General features: G+C 39.1%; 1 protein-coding gene across 1 annotated transcript; it reads right to left on the reverse strand.

Moving 5' to 3' along the window:
• Window positions 1-507: 507 nt before the first annotated feature.
• On the reverse strand, window positions 508-8,486 carry and2 (actinodin2). The gene is made up of 5 exons (XM_041803010.1): window positions 8,414-8,486; window positions 4,928-4,972; window positions 2,539-2,702; window positions 1,125-2,021; window positions 508-915 (listed from the first exon to the last, which is right to left on the reverse strand). The coding sequence occupies exons 1-5, from the start codon at window positions 8,484-8,486 to the stop codon at window positions 508-510; spliced, it is 1,587 nt and encodes a 528-aa protein (XP_041658944.1).
• Window positions 8,487-17,440: the final 8,954 nt, after the last annotated feature.

A 17,440-nucleotide genomic window follows, 5' to 3' on the forward strand; every position in this document is an offset into this window, starting at 1 on the left:
AATGTTAAGGTGTGGATGGATGGGTCAGTGTGCAAATGATTTTTATCAGTAAAGACCATTTTTAAAGTTTTAAAACCCTTTTTTTATTCATAATTTTATAAAAACTCAACAGATGAGGCTTTATGAGTTTTAGAGATACAGAAAAATGTGAAAAACAACATTAAATACACTCTGAGTAAATCAATGGAAACAGAAAATGTACAAAAGAGAGAAATTCCTGTCAGATGACACAAATTCAAACTACCCCTAAACTATCACACATCTATACAACTCTTTTCTACAAACATACATACATAAAGTGTTTAATTCACAAGTTTTGCATAATGCTGTTAAATGGTACTAGCCCCCCTGGAGTTGAAAAGATCCTGATGTGTTTTGTTTAGTTTGGACTACATGTTATTGTGGAGGGATGTGGTCCATAGAGTTTAGGGACAAAGACAGAGCTCCATCTCTTGCAGGTAGATCACTGAGCAGGTCTTGCTGCTGTTACTATGTTGTTTCTGAAATCTACTTGTGCTGTCTCATGACGCCTCGGAGGAAGTCTTCAAAGCGGGGTACAGCGGCTTCCCTGGCGGGCTCATCAGCAGCCTTCTCTTCCGTTTCAGCAGCTGCAGGCTCATCGGCAGCCTCCGCAGGCTCAGCGCGTCGCAGGCGGCAGTTGTAGTCGAACTCTGGATCGCAGTCAGGGTCTGGCAGGATTATGCCATCCTTGCTGGGCTTTGAGGCGACGACACCTGAGGGTTTAGCGAACTTTCCACAGCTGGGGTCAAAGGGATGGCAGGCGGGCTTGGCTGGAGCCTTGATGTCGGCTTTGGCCTCAGAGCCAGACTTCACCGGGGTGCAATCTTTGTCATAGTGCACATAGCAGTCGTGGCCATCCTTGGTCTTGCCAGGGACGCCCAGCTTGTAGCGGACCTAATTGATTAATTGATTGGTGTTTTTTTTTTGTAAAGACAGATGCAAAAGAAGATAGCAAGTAAAAGCATCATGCAACACTCATTTCATTTCACTACATCATTTAATAAACCAAATGAAAGGAAGAAAACATTAATAGAACCGTTCAACAAGAAAGATTACACTAGATTAGTCAAAATATTGAATCCAAGAAGCAGGGCTTTTCAGACCTGGTCTTCGGGGGCCTTTGGAGCGGGCTTGCGCAGAGCAGCGGCGGCTGCCAGTATGCAGTATGGGTCAACGCGAGGGTCGCAGGACAGAGGAGCAGCAGGACGGGCAGGCTCGTCTTTGGGTGCGTACTCCAGCACAGGTTTGGTGAGCTGAGCAAGCTTGGTGGCGGTCAGAGGGTTGCAGCCAGCGTCAAAGAGAGGGTTGCAGTGTTGCTCTTTAGGAGGCTCCTCACCGGCGAGGGGAGCAGGAGCAACATTGGTGACACAGAGAGGATCGACTGCTGGGTCACAGCTGGGGTACAGCAGGTGATAGAAGCCAGTCGGGGCTTTATGGACCAGTGTTGGCATGCAGTAGGGGCTCTTGGGGTCACATTTAAGGGCAGAGTAAGATGGGGCAGGGCCAGGAGCAGGGCGGTAACCATAAGCTGCCCTCAGGTGATACTGCAGACACTCTACATCCTCAGCATTGCAGATCCTCAGCAGCTCAGCCCTCTGCTCAGCACTCAGGAAAGGCTCCAGGATGGGGGCATAGTAGTAGAAGCCGGTGGGACTCTTCAGTGGCATGGGCAGCAGGGGGGTGAGGATGGGGGCTGGGACTTTAGCTGGAGCTGGAGCAGGCTCAGGCTCAGGGGCGGTCATGGGAAGGAGGGGGAAGAGACAATAGGGGTCAAGGTAAGGGTTGCACATCCTGACGGCAGCAGACTTGATGGCCTCGGGCATCACTATGGCGGCTTTTGGCTTGCTGGTGGATTCAGAGATGCAGTCTGGGTCGTCAGAGTCGGCACAGGACTTGTAGATTTCACTGAGGTGCTTGAGGTAGTGGTTGAAGGTGGGGCCCTCCTCTGACCTGTGCTTGTTCTGCAGGTAGGCCATGTACAGACGATCTAGATCCTCCACCTGAAATACAAAAAAAGAAGGACACAAAATTAATAGATCTGCTCTGAATTCAAATCATTTACATGCCAGAGAGAGCACAAATAAACTAAAAATAAAGCTGTAAAAATTTAAACAAAGCCCCTGATAGAAGAACACTAATCCTCTAAGGAGGAATCTATGTACTTTTTCAGCTCACTGTTTTATAACTCCAACCACACTGCTGACTCAGAAACCACAGAGCTCTCTCTGCTCGAACATGACTCGCATGGCAGAGTACCTCAGCAAAGACAGTAATGGCTTATTAATACTTTTATATGACCATGGTTGTAGAAATAAAGTATTTAATGTATGAAAACATAAGGATTCTACATCAAAAAGGAGTTTTATCAGTCCGTTTGATAAAAATATGTGAAGTACTTCTAAGATCAAAGAGAAAAATCCTGATTGTTGCCTCAATTTAAAAAGGACAAACAAGCCGTGGTTTAGAATTTTAAACTGGGAGAAACTGAATAATTAATTCGAAACAAACTCCACTCACTCCCTCCTGGTTGTGGCTGTCCATGAAGTACTTGTACCATCCCCAGAAGTCCGGCACACGTTTAAACTGTGGCACAGCCAAAACAGGGACGTTCCTTCTGTTACGAACCAGCTTGGTAAGGCTGGCCATGGCCTCTGCTTTCACATCGTCAGACTCTGCAGGCGCTGAGAGGGGAGAAGAGGAGAGAGAGTGAGGCTAATGAAGTGTGCAGGTGCTAGAGTTTACAACCATGTACAAGAGAGGCTGAGTGGAGCAACACTGATTTATGTATGTGAATACACAGAAGGATTTCTTTGCATGGAATTCTGTTTAGTTGATGTGTTGTCATGTCCCATGTTTGTTTTATGATTAACGGTAATGAGCTCAAAATTTGATAGCTGTGAAAATGGCTAAGGGTTGTGAAAACCCTTTAATCAACAAAAAAAAATCTACATGGAAACATCAATTTTGAACTTTTAAAGTGAGGCGTAAAATTGATGAAAAGGGCTTTGCAAGTATAGAATTGAGGCTTTTCCAATATTGACTTTTGGCTGTGTTGATTTACTCTTCCATTACCAGTTTGGCCACGCCTTGCTGTGCACAGAATGGGTGGGAATGCCTTGCAGACGTGTTTAAGTAGAAACCGCTGCACCACGACACAGCATGGACAGGCATGATGTTAGCAGACAGTTGTTGTTCTTCTTTTTCTGGCAGAGTAAAACAATGCTTACTGGAATGCAGCTATTTTCATGTCATCAACTCAAAACGCCACGCCATCAGCTTTGGATGCGCCCTTGCATCCAGGTAGCTCGGTTGTGAAGGAAATACAAATCTACAGCCGCACTTGGCTGCTGTGCAGAGTCAATCCAAGTAGAGCCAAGCCCCTCATCGGATCGGCTGTGCTGTCATCATGAAAACCCATCTTGCAGAGCTCCAGTCTTAAGCGATTGTAAGAACAGATCTGATCAGTCAGCATTGTTTGAGGAGAATGAGTCGGTAGTTGTGGGCGGGGTTTAGCTGTACTAGAAGCTGATAGCAATAGCTGCTGCAGATGTACATAAGCCAGTGTAGCTATGCTAGCGTTAGCTTAAGTAAAGTGAGCTTTTGCAAAAAGTAGCAAAAGCTAACATTGTTACATTGTCAGCCTAGGTTATGTAGCTATGTGAGCCTTAGAAAATGTAGCAACATAGCTTGCACAGCTGACATGGCTTTTTACTTTAGCCTTACATTAGCTGTGTTAGAGTGGTTAAAAGGAGGACAAGCTTTTTCCTGTTAGCAAACTGTTTCCTCTGCTTCATTAAACATATTATAAATAGGTTTTAAAGGTCAGGTTTTTTACTTTTTGGTATCCATAACCCTATCCGGAAGTTTAATCTGATTTTATTTTGAAAGTTTAGGGTGTATTTTCCTTGTGACAGAGGTATCATCTTTCGGTAGTGGTCTGCAAGGGTCTGCAGCCTGATTGTCTTGAGTTTTTCCGATGGTTGCACCCCCTGTGGTCAAACAAGACCATTTTGACCTGCGTGTGTAGCTTGTCTGTTTTCAACAATAAAATCATCGCTCTTTATTCTTACTGTCCAGTATGCGACATTGAATCTTTAGCACAGAGATTATTTAAAAGGCTGTTTTGACTGCATTTTGTAGTCAGTCATGCTGTCTGACATCTAGCTCCAGCAGCAGTTTCACCTAATCATAAAAATGACACAATAGAAATAGTCAATCTTAAGGGCAATTGCCTCGTTTGCTTGAGCGTGTCACATATAGGCATCAATATACATCTCAGATGGTTTCAATGGCAGCAAAAACATGTATGCAATTAATGTGCTGGGCATCTTTGTGGACTTGTCTTTAAAATATTTTTCATCATGTTTCTGTTTGGTTTGCTTCTTGGTGAGATTCATTTGAGAATAAGATGGACAGTGTGTTCCTTGATATTTGATTTGAAAAGATGAAGAATATCATATTGCTTTTTCTCTCCTGTTATTCTTTCTTTATCTCAGGAGGACCAACTCTGAATAAATATCAGGCAATAAAATCAAACAACTTCACAAACTCTAGCTTTGACAGGGTTCGTCTGTGAGTCAGTGCAGACGAGATTTGATCTCTACAACATCCCAAAAGTTCACCAGCTGAGATAAATTGAATTATTACTGGTCTACTAAATAACTGGTTGAAACATGTGGTAAATATTATCAGCACAGACTCACAGCTATCAAGCAATTGTTGATGCAAAGTTTCTTTTGAGTGCCATTTAAGAAAAAAATGAGAAAAGGTTCTCCCATTTAGAGGGATGTCAGCAGCAAATTTGGGCCACTTTTGTGTTCATCCCATTTTAAGTACTGCTCTTTTCATTAGCATCAGACACTGAAAAGCCCACACGTCCCCCACATGCCACGTCTCAGGTCCTCACCTTCCTCCTCCTTGTGCTGCTCCACTGGCACGGCCCCCAGAAACTCTGTAAAACAGGAGCAGGAGCCACATTAGCAGCAGCAGGGACATTAGCTGACTGGGACCAGATGTTGAGCTTTTTTCTTAACATGAGGGAAAACGCTGAGCTGCTAATAAGCCCCTGGGTGAAACACGGCAGGTGCTGGGGGTCTGGCGCCCTGGCTCAGGCAGCATCCTGCAGATTTAACACCCCCACCTCTTCCTGCAGACCCCCACCCAGACCTCTATAGGCTCAGTTAGGCTTTGAACCAGACTGAGGGAGTTAGCGCAAAAACTGGGGGCCTCTTTTACCTGTAAAACTACAAAGAGTGGGCCCTCACACAAACCAATTACCCCGCCACTGTAAATGTGGACGCTGGGAGGGAGGGAGGGGACATGTCTATGAGCATCCCTGTCTCCACATGTGGAGCGTCTTCTGCTCCACTAGGGGTTTCCTTCAGAAGTTTACAACTTTGAGGAAAAAACAGTTAGGTCAGCTGAATATGGCAGACACTTCCAGACCTTTTTATTTATTAATGTGGAAAAATCTCCCAGAGGAGCGGTGATAGACAACTTTTTATGACTCTGGGGGGATTCTGTTGTACTAACAGGCTGCCCATGTATCCCATGATGCATTGTGTGAAGGAGGTAAGGGATATAATGTGTTAATAATATAGTGCCATAAAATGAATAAAATACCACATGAGTGTAGCAAACTGGGTCCAAATTTACCAGTACATGCTTTACCACTACTCCTGTAGTTCTGAGATCTTTAATTTGAGTAATAAGAGTTAAATATAAGGTAAAAAGATCACAAACTATAAATGGCATTTTAAAAAGTAAAAGAATAAAAGTATTACCAGCATTTAAAGTATTATTTGAAGTAACTGATATTAAGCAACACGTGTTGCTGTTGTACTTTAGTATAGTCAATATTTTTATATTATCAATATTATCTTCACAGAATTTAACAATTTATACTATTATTTTCTTTTACAGTTAGGAAAGTGTTGAGGTTAACTAAATATTAACTGGCCATTTGAACACATTTCAATGTATTTTGTGTTTAATGTTACATTTCTTCATTTCTTTTGATTTTATATTTAAGCTATATTTTATTTGCCTGTTTTTGCTTACTGTAATTCATCATTAAATGCCGTTTATTTCCTAAATCTTGTGTTCTCATCTCTGTAAAGTATTATAAATTGTGTTTTGTATGACTAGTGCTCTATGAATAAAGTTGCATTTCTTTGACAATGCACTTAAATGAAAGTAGTTGGGCTGTCAGCGTTAATGCATGCATTAATCATAGTTAATGAGGATTAATATGATTACTCCGACAGCACTACTTATTTTACATCACTGTGGCTCAGCAAAAGTGTGCTGAATACGAAAAAAATGAAATGAAATTAATGCATTAATCACAGTGCCATCAAGGTCCATTATAAGTGCATTATTTTTTTAATCGCATTAATCTCATGTTTCTTTGTTCCTCTGAGGACACTAAGGTTGTACCACTGCAACATCTCCCCACAGCCACAGTGATACAGAATAAGTAAGGCTGTCAAGATTAATGGCATAATTGCGACTAACAACAATACACAATTAGTGCGCTAATTTATTTTAATCACATTTAATCGCATGCTTTATTGTCCCTTTCAACAAATTATGGTTAAGCCACTACAGCCCTGCAGCTAAAGTGCTGTTTCCTTAACATCTCAATTCACTAAAAAAAAAAAAAAGAAAAAAAAAAGACAGCTCAGTGGACAAGTCAAAAGTCAGCTGCACCTTCTGTTATCAAACATTTATCTTTTGACAGTTCACATATTTCCTTTTCAATCCATAATAAGTTCATTTTTTGACTGTTCATGTCTAAATCTTCTATCTACCTGAAGTTTCTTCTATTATTTTTTCCAAAATAAAAGGTCTATTTCCAAACAGGAAGTCAGCAGCCCTTGGTTTAAGAGAGATCAAAAATCCCAAAAGAAACACAAACTGTTTCAAATGCAAAATAGTGAAATTTTAAAATGTGCCACTAAAAGAGGCAAAGATATGGATTAACCATAGAAATTCTGAAATAAATAGGGATCTAAAAATGAAATCATTTGGCAACCCTAGAAAGTTACATTTATTTACTTATCAATACATGTATTTCTCTGGGAAAACTTGTTAGAGAATATGTATTTCATTTACAAGAGTGTCATGGCCAAGATGGGCTGCAGCACAATTATCCAAGACATTGACAAAAAAAACAACAAATCCTGAGTCATAGAGCAAAAAGTCATCCGTCAGACACATCTATAACCTGATGCATCTTCCTACAATGCCTTCAAATTCATTTCAAGACTTCCAAAGTAAATTTTGTGACTGAGTCACAAGGGTGATGATTTTAACCTCCAGCACTTTTCACATGAATTAAATCACACAATTCTTATAGAAGCATATTTAATAAGGCCTTATAAATAAGGATATGCCCATGATTTTGCCTAAAAAGGGTGAAAGAAGGCCAACCAACTCACTATACATTATACAATGATGAGCTAAGGACTTAAGGTTCATTATAAACCACTGTGGTGAATAGTATCTAGATTTAAAGCATTTTACTTTAATTGTTGGTAAAGTGAAACATTTTCTTACATAAGTAATTGGTTGGTAATCAATAATAGTGAAGTTTAAAGCTGCTAACTTTTTTCTAACTAAATATTGATCTGCAAGGGATCTAACAGGCTTTCAATCAAATCAAGGTAAAGTTTTAAAAAAAGTTTCTCAATTTGAAAAAGGCTTATTGAAGTTCAAATATCTTGAATTTTATGTGCCAGAGTTTACAAGTCTGTTACTTGAGTAAGTGAGCTTAGCTTTGTTCCTTTAGAGCCAATCATCCTCTCCCTGAGTAGATTTCATTCAAAGGGAAGAAGATGACTAAATGGGCTGAAGTGAAAATCAACCACACTTTTCTCTCACAGTGCTAACTTTTCTTACTGTTTCTTCTTTTTAATTTGAAACCTGGCTTCTTCAACTTCCTCAGGCTTGTGAAAATCCTTTGAATGAAAATTCTGATGGAAACATCAAGCTTTGAACTCCTGAAATGAAGTGAATAGCCGATGAGGAGGACTTTGCAAGAAGAAACTGATTTATAACAATTCTCATAGGTGGAATTTTTGGGAAACAGATGGTCTTGTTGGTCTACATTGCATTTCAAAGTTGTGTTTTGTCCATAAAAATGATCATTTTGGAAGAACACCTAATGCAACAAATGGATTGGTTAAATCCGGATGGAGAGGGTTCATTTTCTTTTACATTAAAAGAGAGGAGTGTAAAATCTCCTGTATTTCCAAAGTGGCCTCAGATCTCTGAATGTGCTAGTATAAAGAGGAACTATCATTACTGCACGATAGCATTTGTTTAACAAGTATCAGATGAAGTTGCATAGACATCATAAATCAGATAAAATGAGAAAAGAAATCCTCACCTGGTAATAAAACGATAGCTAACAGGAATCCTGTGTGGATCAGGAAAAATGATGGTCGTCCAGCACGAGCCATTTTAACTTTAATGTGTTTCCTGCAGAAAAAGATAGAAATAACATTTACTGATTACTGCTGTGGATGTGGATTACACAGTGTGAACTCCTGGCATTTACTGTCTTGTCACAATGCAGCCAGACTTGTTACAATCCTCCTGCTTCTAGTTTTTTCAGTTTCTCAGCAAAACTGTTAGAAATGGAAATAAAAGAACAATGCACTTTGAACAAAGAGAGAGAGGGAGCTGCTCTTTAAGTGGCTGAAGCTAACAGAAAGGATTGGGGACATGCTGTAATACAGCTTTTCAGGGATTGTGGAGAAAAATAAGACTTTAGTTATGAATATCAAATATCAAATAGAGTGATTGAATTGAAGTAAGGAACAGCCACAATGTTCTCCTCCATTACTGCATGGATGGCTGCTGAATTACAGCTGCTGTGCTCAAAGAAGAGATTGTCTTCAGCAGTTTGAGACTCATGAATAAATCTGAAGGGTTATCAATTCTCGATTCTTGAAGTGAATTTCTGTGGTGTTAGTAACTGCAGCAAGCACATAAGTCCTTACCTGCAAAGGTGCTGAAGTCGTGGCCTCCTGTGATCAGGCGAGGCTCTCTGCTTCTTTGGAGGAGGGGGGCTCGCTGCACTGTGGCGGTTCAAGCTGTTGTTACCTCTGCTCTGCTCCCTTGTATGAGACGGACCGGCAGGGAAACATTTTTAAGGAGCCCTCTTGATCATTAAAAACAAAAATGCATGTCATACGGCTCCAGCGTGCTGGTAGGCGCTCCAGGATTGGCTCCTGCACTGCCATCCATCCAACCAATAGGGGTCCTGTAATTAGTAGAGGTGAGCAGCACGACTGCTCTCTGTGGAGAAACATTAACAAGGTGCCACTTAGCACCAGGTTTCTTTCCTCACAGGTTTGGAATTTGGGGTCAGCATGCAAAGTGACAGTATCTATTCACCTCTAGTTGATTTTAAGATTTAAAATTTACATAAACGACTGAGTGGGCGTGGACCCAAAAACTGTAAGCTGTTAAATCCAGACAGTTTGAGGCCTCTGCTATAGGAGGGCACATTTATATAGAAGTGCCTGCAGCTACTGTGGAGGTGGCACTCATAAAACATGTAGTGGAAACTATTGCAAGAGGTAGTCTTCATGGTCATACTACTTTACTGATGATATAAAATAAGAAAAGATACATCAAAAGGATTCTAGTGATGAATAAGAGGCTGTAAATAATATTATTCTACAAAGCTGAAGGAATCAGTCATAAAATAAACCTTCACTTTTTTATTCTCATGCTTCAGAACATTGTCTCTGCAAAGAATAAAAACTATTTCTGAAATATCTCCTGAGTTGCATCATTATATTGACAAATGTGTGAGCAATATTGTCCAAGATGACATGAACGTGACTCTTTTCATTTCACTGGTGCATTTCTGTACTGAAGCAGCAGTTGCACCAGCCTTTGAGTTGTAAACTTTTCAAACTTAATGTTTGCCTTTCATGTCAAAAGTCTGCAGATATTTTTCTTTTGCTTGGATAAAGTTACCCAGTAAGGTAGTTATACTAAAGGTAATTAAACATTTATTCAAAAAAGAATGTGACAGTTTTCCAAAACAATTTCAGAAAGGAAATAAGCATTCATTTCTTACTCCTTACCTGGTTGCACATGCAAGTTTTCTTTCCAACCACATGGAGAAGCTGGAGTCATTAGGTGAGTATAGGCCTCATACAGCACACACCACTAATGAGGCTGCTGCTGCTGTAAGAGAGAGGGGAGCCATTAGGAGCTGCAGCATGCCAACACCACTGTTTGTTTGGTACAGATTCCCAGTGCTTAGAGAGTGCCACGTAGCACATTCAGGCTTAAGTTTATGTCCATGGAGTATACAGTATATATATAGGACTATGGAAACTAGCAAAAAAAAAAGAACTGAATATAGTCAAACACCAGAAGAGGCATTATTTTAAACTATACCCACCTTTAAGTAAAACAGCTCTGAAACAGATTAACATAGTGTACAACCTTATCCACACAGATGTCTTTATTTCTGGTCCAGATGAGCTCCTCTGGATGTTTTAAGTTGGATTATTTAAGTTCAGTCAACTCTAACAACCTTATTCCTTTCCCCAATGATGCTTTGCCTGATTTCTGGGCATATAAGATGCTAATCCTGATTATTTAAGAGATAAAATGCACATGAATGTCATCTGTTACACCTCAAACAGGATAATGAATTACAGAACAGAATTATTACTCTGCCTTTAACCACAGAGGAATAACAGGAAAATCTTACAAATTTCCTCCGACAACTTATACAAGTGCCTTGTCAGTATTTGCACAGTAATAAGAATTATCACACTTGGTAAAAGAGGTAGGACATGACCTTATATACTTCAAAACAGATGTAATGCCCAGGTGGAGCCTTTTTTTGGCTTTAGCAAGTGTAGCTAAAACTAATGTAGCAATGTAGACAACTTACCTATGTAGCTTACGTAGCTGCTTTTCAAGCTTAGCTCTAGCCACGTCAGCTATGTAAGCAATGTAGACAACTTACCTATGTAGCAATGTAATTACACTGCTGCTTTGTGAGCTTAGCTTTAGCTGAATAGCTACATTAGCTTTATTGGCTATGTTAGCCACATTGCTACATTATCTATAGCTAAGTTAGCTTTAGCAACATGAGCTTTAGCAAACATTGCTAAAGCTAACTCAGCTACATATATAATGTAGATCCGGGCCCTAGTCCTGGTTCTACTCTGCTGCTTGGTGCATGTCCTTCCCCGCTCTAAGGTGACCAGATTTCTGAAATTAAAAACTGGGAACATTTCCAGTTCAGCGGCCAAAAACCACTAAATACTATCATGATGATACACCAAATGGGGACTCTTAGAGTTTCATGTGTTCTGACAAAAGTTTTGCTAGAGGCATCAAACACAGTCTTGCAGCTTTATTCTGAGATTGTATTGTGTTAACAAACTATTAGTAATAAAAATATTGGAACTGAAGAGCCAGTGATCAAATACAATAGTTTATAAACAACTCTGCTACATAGCTGTCATAAGTCACTCTCTACTCTTCCTCCTCTTGTGTCAGTTCACTAAACTCCTGTATTTTTTCCCCAAAAATTCTGGATCCAGAATGATAATTTAAAGAGCTGCCATGGCGCTGCGTAAAGTCAGTGCTGCTGAAAACCAAACATTTCCTGCTGTTGCAGTTTCCTACCAAACATTTAATTTGGATAAGGGTTGATTTGTTTAACAAGAAGAAACAATAACTACTTACATGAGATGCCTGCATTTGGCATTAGCACTGAACTGCGCGCCAAAAAAATGTCTGGGCTACATCTTGTCACCCTACCCAGCTCTCATTCCTGACTCTCATTAGCTATCCTTCTCGATAAAGGCAAAAAGCTTAGAAAATCTTTGACAATTTTTACTGTTAGCTAAAACTTTGCTAAAGGCAAAAAGCTTAGAAAATCTTTGACAATTTTTACTGTTAGCTAAAACTTTGCTAACCACCTCAACAATGTGGCTGTGAGTTCTAGCTAATGGTAGCTGTTCAAAGTATTAGCCACAGTGTTATTTAATTCTTTAGCTAGCTTTTTTTTTTTAGAATTTTAAATCCATTTGTTTAAGTCTTAGTTTTTTCTTTATCACTTTAGCATGACTTTTAACAACTCTTTTAAAACTTTTAGCTAACTATTAGTATTTAGTATTTTTGTCCTTGGCTGTAAGCTAACCTTAGAAACTACAAACGTACGAGTTCAAAACAAATTTGTGATCTATATCTACTATATATTTTTTCTCTTTTCTATTTATGAGTGCTTTTTACTTACACAGTATTTTGAACTGTCTGTAGGCCTAGATAATGTAAGCTAGCACACATTTGTCAAGTTAAGCAGCCAAATATCCATTATGAGAAATTGTTGCAGTACTTACCTTTTGCAAGGCAATGATAGAAAGTAGCTAACTTGTATAAACCTCTGTGTAACATTTTATATAAGCCTACTTTCCCACTTCTAATTGTAATATATGTTGAGAGGTTACAGCTATTTTTAATCTGAATTCATGCCTGTCTGTTTGTTTTCTTGAGTGTCTACACCTGATGTATGCAACAGACTTATTAAGGCTTTATTTCAGCAGCCTGAGCAGCCTTAGTGATTGTTAGATGTCAACGTTTAACATTATTCTGCATTATTTCCTCCCATTAGTGGAGTTTGCTGTACAGTTTGTCCCCTAAGAGTTCGTCTCTTGAATGACTTATGATTACCAAGCCTTTCTTATGATCCCTACAATTTACACATTTCAGGATAAGCGATGCTGTTAGAGACCATAGACAGTAATATAGAGGCGTCTGTCACAGACAAAGACAAATGGTGGTTTTCTTCTGTTTTAAGAAGCCAGCCAACAGGAGAGATGTCTGTCTCTTCATGTGTGTGGAAAATTCACAGCACCTTAACCAAGATTAAGGCTGAGAACCCATAAAGCCTCTCATGCTTCTTATGAAAGAAAAGCTCATTAAAAACACAGTCCCTTGTAAAAATGACCATGCCTGTCAACGGCTTTTATGTAAGCACCACTTCAAGAAGTGTTGTCAAATTAGAGGAGAGGAGAATCAGCTGGAAAAAAAAATCTCAGATGTTCATGTTTACTAACGGATGACTCCTTATTATACTGGTATTTTCTCCCCTGGCTCTGCCATGAGATGAACATTTGTAGCTCTAGGGGAAAAATACATTAACATGTATTGTTGGTATTGTTTGTATTGTTTGTATTTTGTAATCCTCCATTAATATTAAAAGTATTTTGGTGATCGTCTCAAATATTAAAATTGAAATACTTCTTTATGACCAACAGCATTCTGCCAACATTTCCATCAATGAATGTGTGGGACAATCAAGAAATTAGCTATTAAGACATATTAGTATTCTGCTCCATGCTGTAATCATGTTTATTTCTGCTGTAAAAACTGGCCTTTACTTTTTTTCAGATAGCCTTGTGCAGTGTTACTCAACCCTGCCCCACCAAAGAGCCAAACTGTTGAAAAATACATTCGCAAGAGCCACAATCTAAGTGGTGAAAAGTGGCAAAAACGGGTTATAGTGGTAATAACAAATTAGTTAACAGTAGGAAAAATGGTCAAAAGGTGGCAAAAATGGGTAAAAATGGGCAAAGTAGGCATAAAGTGGCAAGAATTGGTGAGAAGTGACAAATAAATTAGTTACAGGTGGCAGAAAAGATCAAAAACAAAAATGTGGCAAAAAAAGAGTGAAAAGTGACTAAAATGGGCTAAAAGCACTACAGAGTGGCAAAAATGTGAAAAGGCAGCTTAAATGGGTGAAAAGTGGTAAAAGGACAAAAAAAGGGGTAAAAAAAATGCAAACAGTAAAATGCAGGAAAAAAGAAGCAAAAACTGGTTAAAAAGAGCAAAAGGATAAAAGAGATAAAAAATAGGTTTGTAGCTGTAAAAGCTGAACAAAAGTAGCAAAAAATGGAAAAAGGTGCAAAAAAATTGCAAATAAGGGCAGTGGAAGTAAACAAAAATTAAAGTTGACATATAAAGCCAACTGCATAAGAGTAGAAACCGAACTCATCAATACTCACATACTCATTAACTGTGAAATGCAATGGATAACTTCTGAGGTCTGAATTTCCGTTTTTAAGGTTTTCTGGGGGAATAATATTTCAAATCAAGACATAAAAGAGCCACAAATCATCACAAAAGAGCCACACGTTTAGTATCACTGGCCTAGTGGTTAGGTTGAACCCCATGTATGCGGGCAGCCCAGGTTCATGTCTGGCCCGTGGCTTGTTTCCTGTGTGTCTCTCATCCTTGATTCTGACTATACCCACTGCTTTCCTCTCTCTAAATAAAGGCTCAAAAGCCTAAAAATAAATCTTTTTAAAGGCCTTTTTGAAAGGGTGTTTATGAGACTTTTGAGCTTCTGCAGCCAGCCTCAAGTGGACAACTGAGGAATTGCAGGTTTCTGCAAAGGCTTCAGTTTTCAACACTGAAAAATTGTCGTGTCTACATATTAGCATTTAGCTCTAACCCCACTGTGCCTCAGTAAAGCTCAACACAACTGTTATCAAGGGTGAATCCTACTGTCTAATGTAACATACATTACATTGTCAGGCTGACTCCAAAGTCAATGTTCTTGTTAAATAATCTACTTAAATGGTTTCTTAAGTAGCATTGATCTTGCAAAAACATTTCTGTTCTTTTGTCTGTGGAAACACCACATCCAGACGTGCCAGTCTTGATTTTCTAAACCCCTTCTTAATAAAGCTGATCAGTTACTGTAATAGACTGCTATAGTAATTGTTTTGCTAATTGGCCCCTGAGAGCTGTTGGTTAATTTTGAATTTCCCTATCAGGATCCCTCCTTGTGTTTACAGCTGGTTTCCTCCCCATGGACTTTTGAGTGTTAATACTTTTGTTTTGCAGACAACTGTTGGAAACGTCTGTGCTGACCACACACTTCTTTGTTTTGCTGACTCTGTGGAGTGCTGTTAAAATTGTGAAGTCTGCATTTTGTGCTCTTAAGATTCCTCTTATCTGTCTTCAGCACGTGCTGAATGGTAATAACACAAAAAATATGCTGTTTCCAAAAAAATTGGATTATTTTAAACTTCAGATCCGCATGGACTTGTGTTTCAGACATTGGTCTTTTTTGACTGTAGTGACATAATTTACAGACATGCAGCAGAGGTTTGATAAAGGAATTCATTGCTATCAGTATGCTGAGCATGAGACAAACATCTATTTCTCTCTGTTGTTTTTCCTTTATGTTGGTGTTTGGGTTTGATGACAATTAGGCCTAAAGACACTGTTACTAAATTTCAATCTAAAAACAAAGCCCTAAGTTGCATTACAAAAATCAGTGGTTTATATCACTGACTTTGGCACAGGAGATTGGGGGTTTGAATCCCAGTCAAGGATTTCTTTATTGTATGAAAAGGATTTGCTACATGTGAACTGTCTTTTTTTAATGTCATGGATTGAACTGGCTCAGCTGGTTGAGCAGACACCCATATGCAGAGGCTACAGTCATTGACATATTGGTTAAATCCTTATCCTGGCACTGTTTGGTATGGTCCTTAATTCTCTCTCCTCATCACTGGTGGACTCGGGGGGGGGCAGGGGGTATGATTGCCCCCCTTGGTGCCCTGATGTTTGAAAAATCACCACAAAAGTATCGTCGTGTATGCCCTTTGGTAGATTAACACAATGAAGGTCCCCCTTTGGGCCCTCTAGGTTGACAAAATGTGACAAATTGCCCCTTTAGTGCCCTCTGATTAGATAAACTTTGGCAAAGTGCCCATTTTAGTTCCCTCCAAGTGGACAAAATTTGACTAAGTGCCCTCTGAACAGGGGTTGGAAAGTACACGACTATTGTTCTCTAGTAAAGGTACAGTTACTTTGGTTTAAATTTACTTAAGTAAAAGTACTGGTCTACAAATCTACTTACATAAAGGTAAAAATCATTAAATTTGAAGTTTACTTAAAGTACTGAGGAGCTGTACAGTAAAATATGATATTTCCTTATTGACAAGAACAAGAGAATAGAGCTCCAACCAGGTTGTTCAGATTAAGTCACATCTTTTGAATAAAGTCAAATACACAGCAAAAATTGACTGTTAATTTAACTCATTAAGTGAAATCTAACACTTTAGAAGTGTATTTTTTTGGTCTACACTACGTAAAGTTACACTACACAGTTGTAAGAGTTAAATATTTTACAATATGACAAAGTAACTCTAGAAAATCCGTGGCACGATGGGTCTCTAGAAAGAACAAAGCAGAGAGTCAACCTCATTGCAAAGCGATGCATACTGATGAAGAATTCAACCTTCAGTCGCAGGTGGGAACACTAACTTAGTGGATAACTTCACTCATGGTGCAAATGTGTCTCACATTAAAAACAAAACAATTCACGAGAAATGTGAGCAGAAGAATCCCAGCAGAGATCTCTGTACAACAGGCAACATCTAAAAACGTATTAAATACATCTAAACACTCTGCCCAAGGGCATGATGGGGAATTCTGCTCATTCTCTTGCTACGTGCTACTGTGTATTCAGGTAGAAAAAGTACAGGAGCACTGAACTTAAGTAGAAGTCCTGTTATTCTGGTTAAAACTTACTTAAGTAGAGGTAAAAGTAATGATTTCAAAATGTACTTGAAAAAGTACAAGTATCCCAAAAAATACTCAATTACAGTAACTTGAGTAAATGTAATTAGTTACTGTCCACCCCTGCCTCTGAATGGACAAAAATAACAAAATGCCTTCTTAAGTGCCCTCTACATTGATAAAATTTGGCTTAATGCCCTCATTGGGGAGATCTGAGTGGACAATATGTGACAAAGGTCTCTAGGCCTTGCCTTCTAGATGAACGATACATGATAAATTGCCCTCTAAAGCTGTCTTCCAGTGGGCAGGACGGCCTTTTTCAGTGGAAAAAAACACGTCTAACAGTGAAGATAATGCAGTAAAGTGCTATAAGCTCCTAGTCTTAAAGTAATTTTTCATTGACACCCTACCTTGTGAACTTTTGCTAAATCAGTTGTAATTCCTTGTCTGTTTAACTTTGTTATATTAGGTCTGCTTATAAGAAAATAAATCTTAACCAGGATATTGAACTTTTTCACTTTAAATGTTTGACAGTTTTGAACGATGGTGCACAGCAGGTGCCCTTTCTTAAATCATTTCCGCCCCTGCCCCTAAAATATCCTGAGCCCGCCGCTGCTCCTCATGTTTCCTGTCTCTCTTCAGCTGTCCTATCAGAATAAAGGAAAAGCCCAAGAATAATCTTTTAAAAATATGCTGTTACCACCTGGCTGATTGATTCAGATGAAGCATCAGTTTCATTGCTGCACTTGCTCCTGGTTTTTTCATATTGCCAGTAACTTTTGGTTTCTGTAAAAAAAATTTAAAAACTCTTCCCCAGAAGTTACTACATAATCAT

The sequence above is a fragment of the Cheilinus undulatus genome, linkage group 13 (genome assembly GCF_018320785.1).
Source record: "Cheilinus undulatus linkage group 13, ASM1832078v1, whole genome shotgun sequence".
NCBI classification, from domain to species: domain Eukaryota; kingdom Metazoa; phylum Chordata; class Actinopteri; order Labriformes; family Labridae; genus Cheilinus; species Cheilinus undulatus.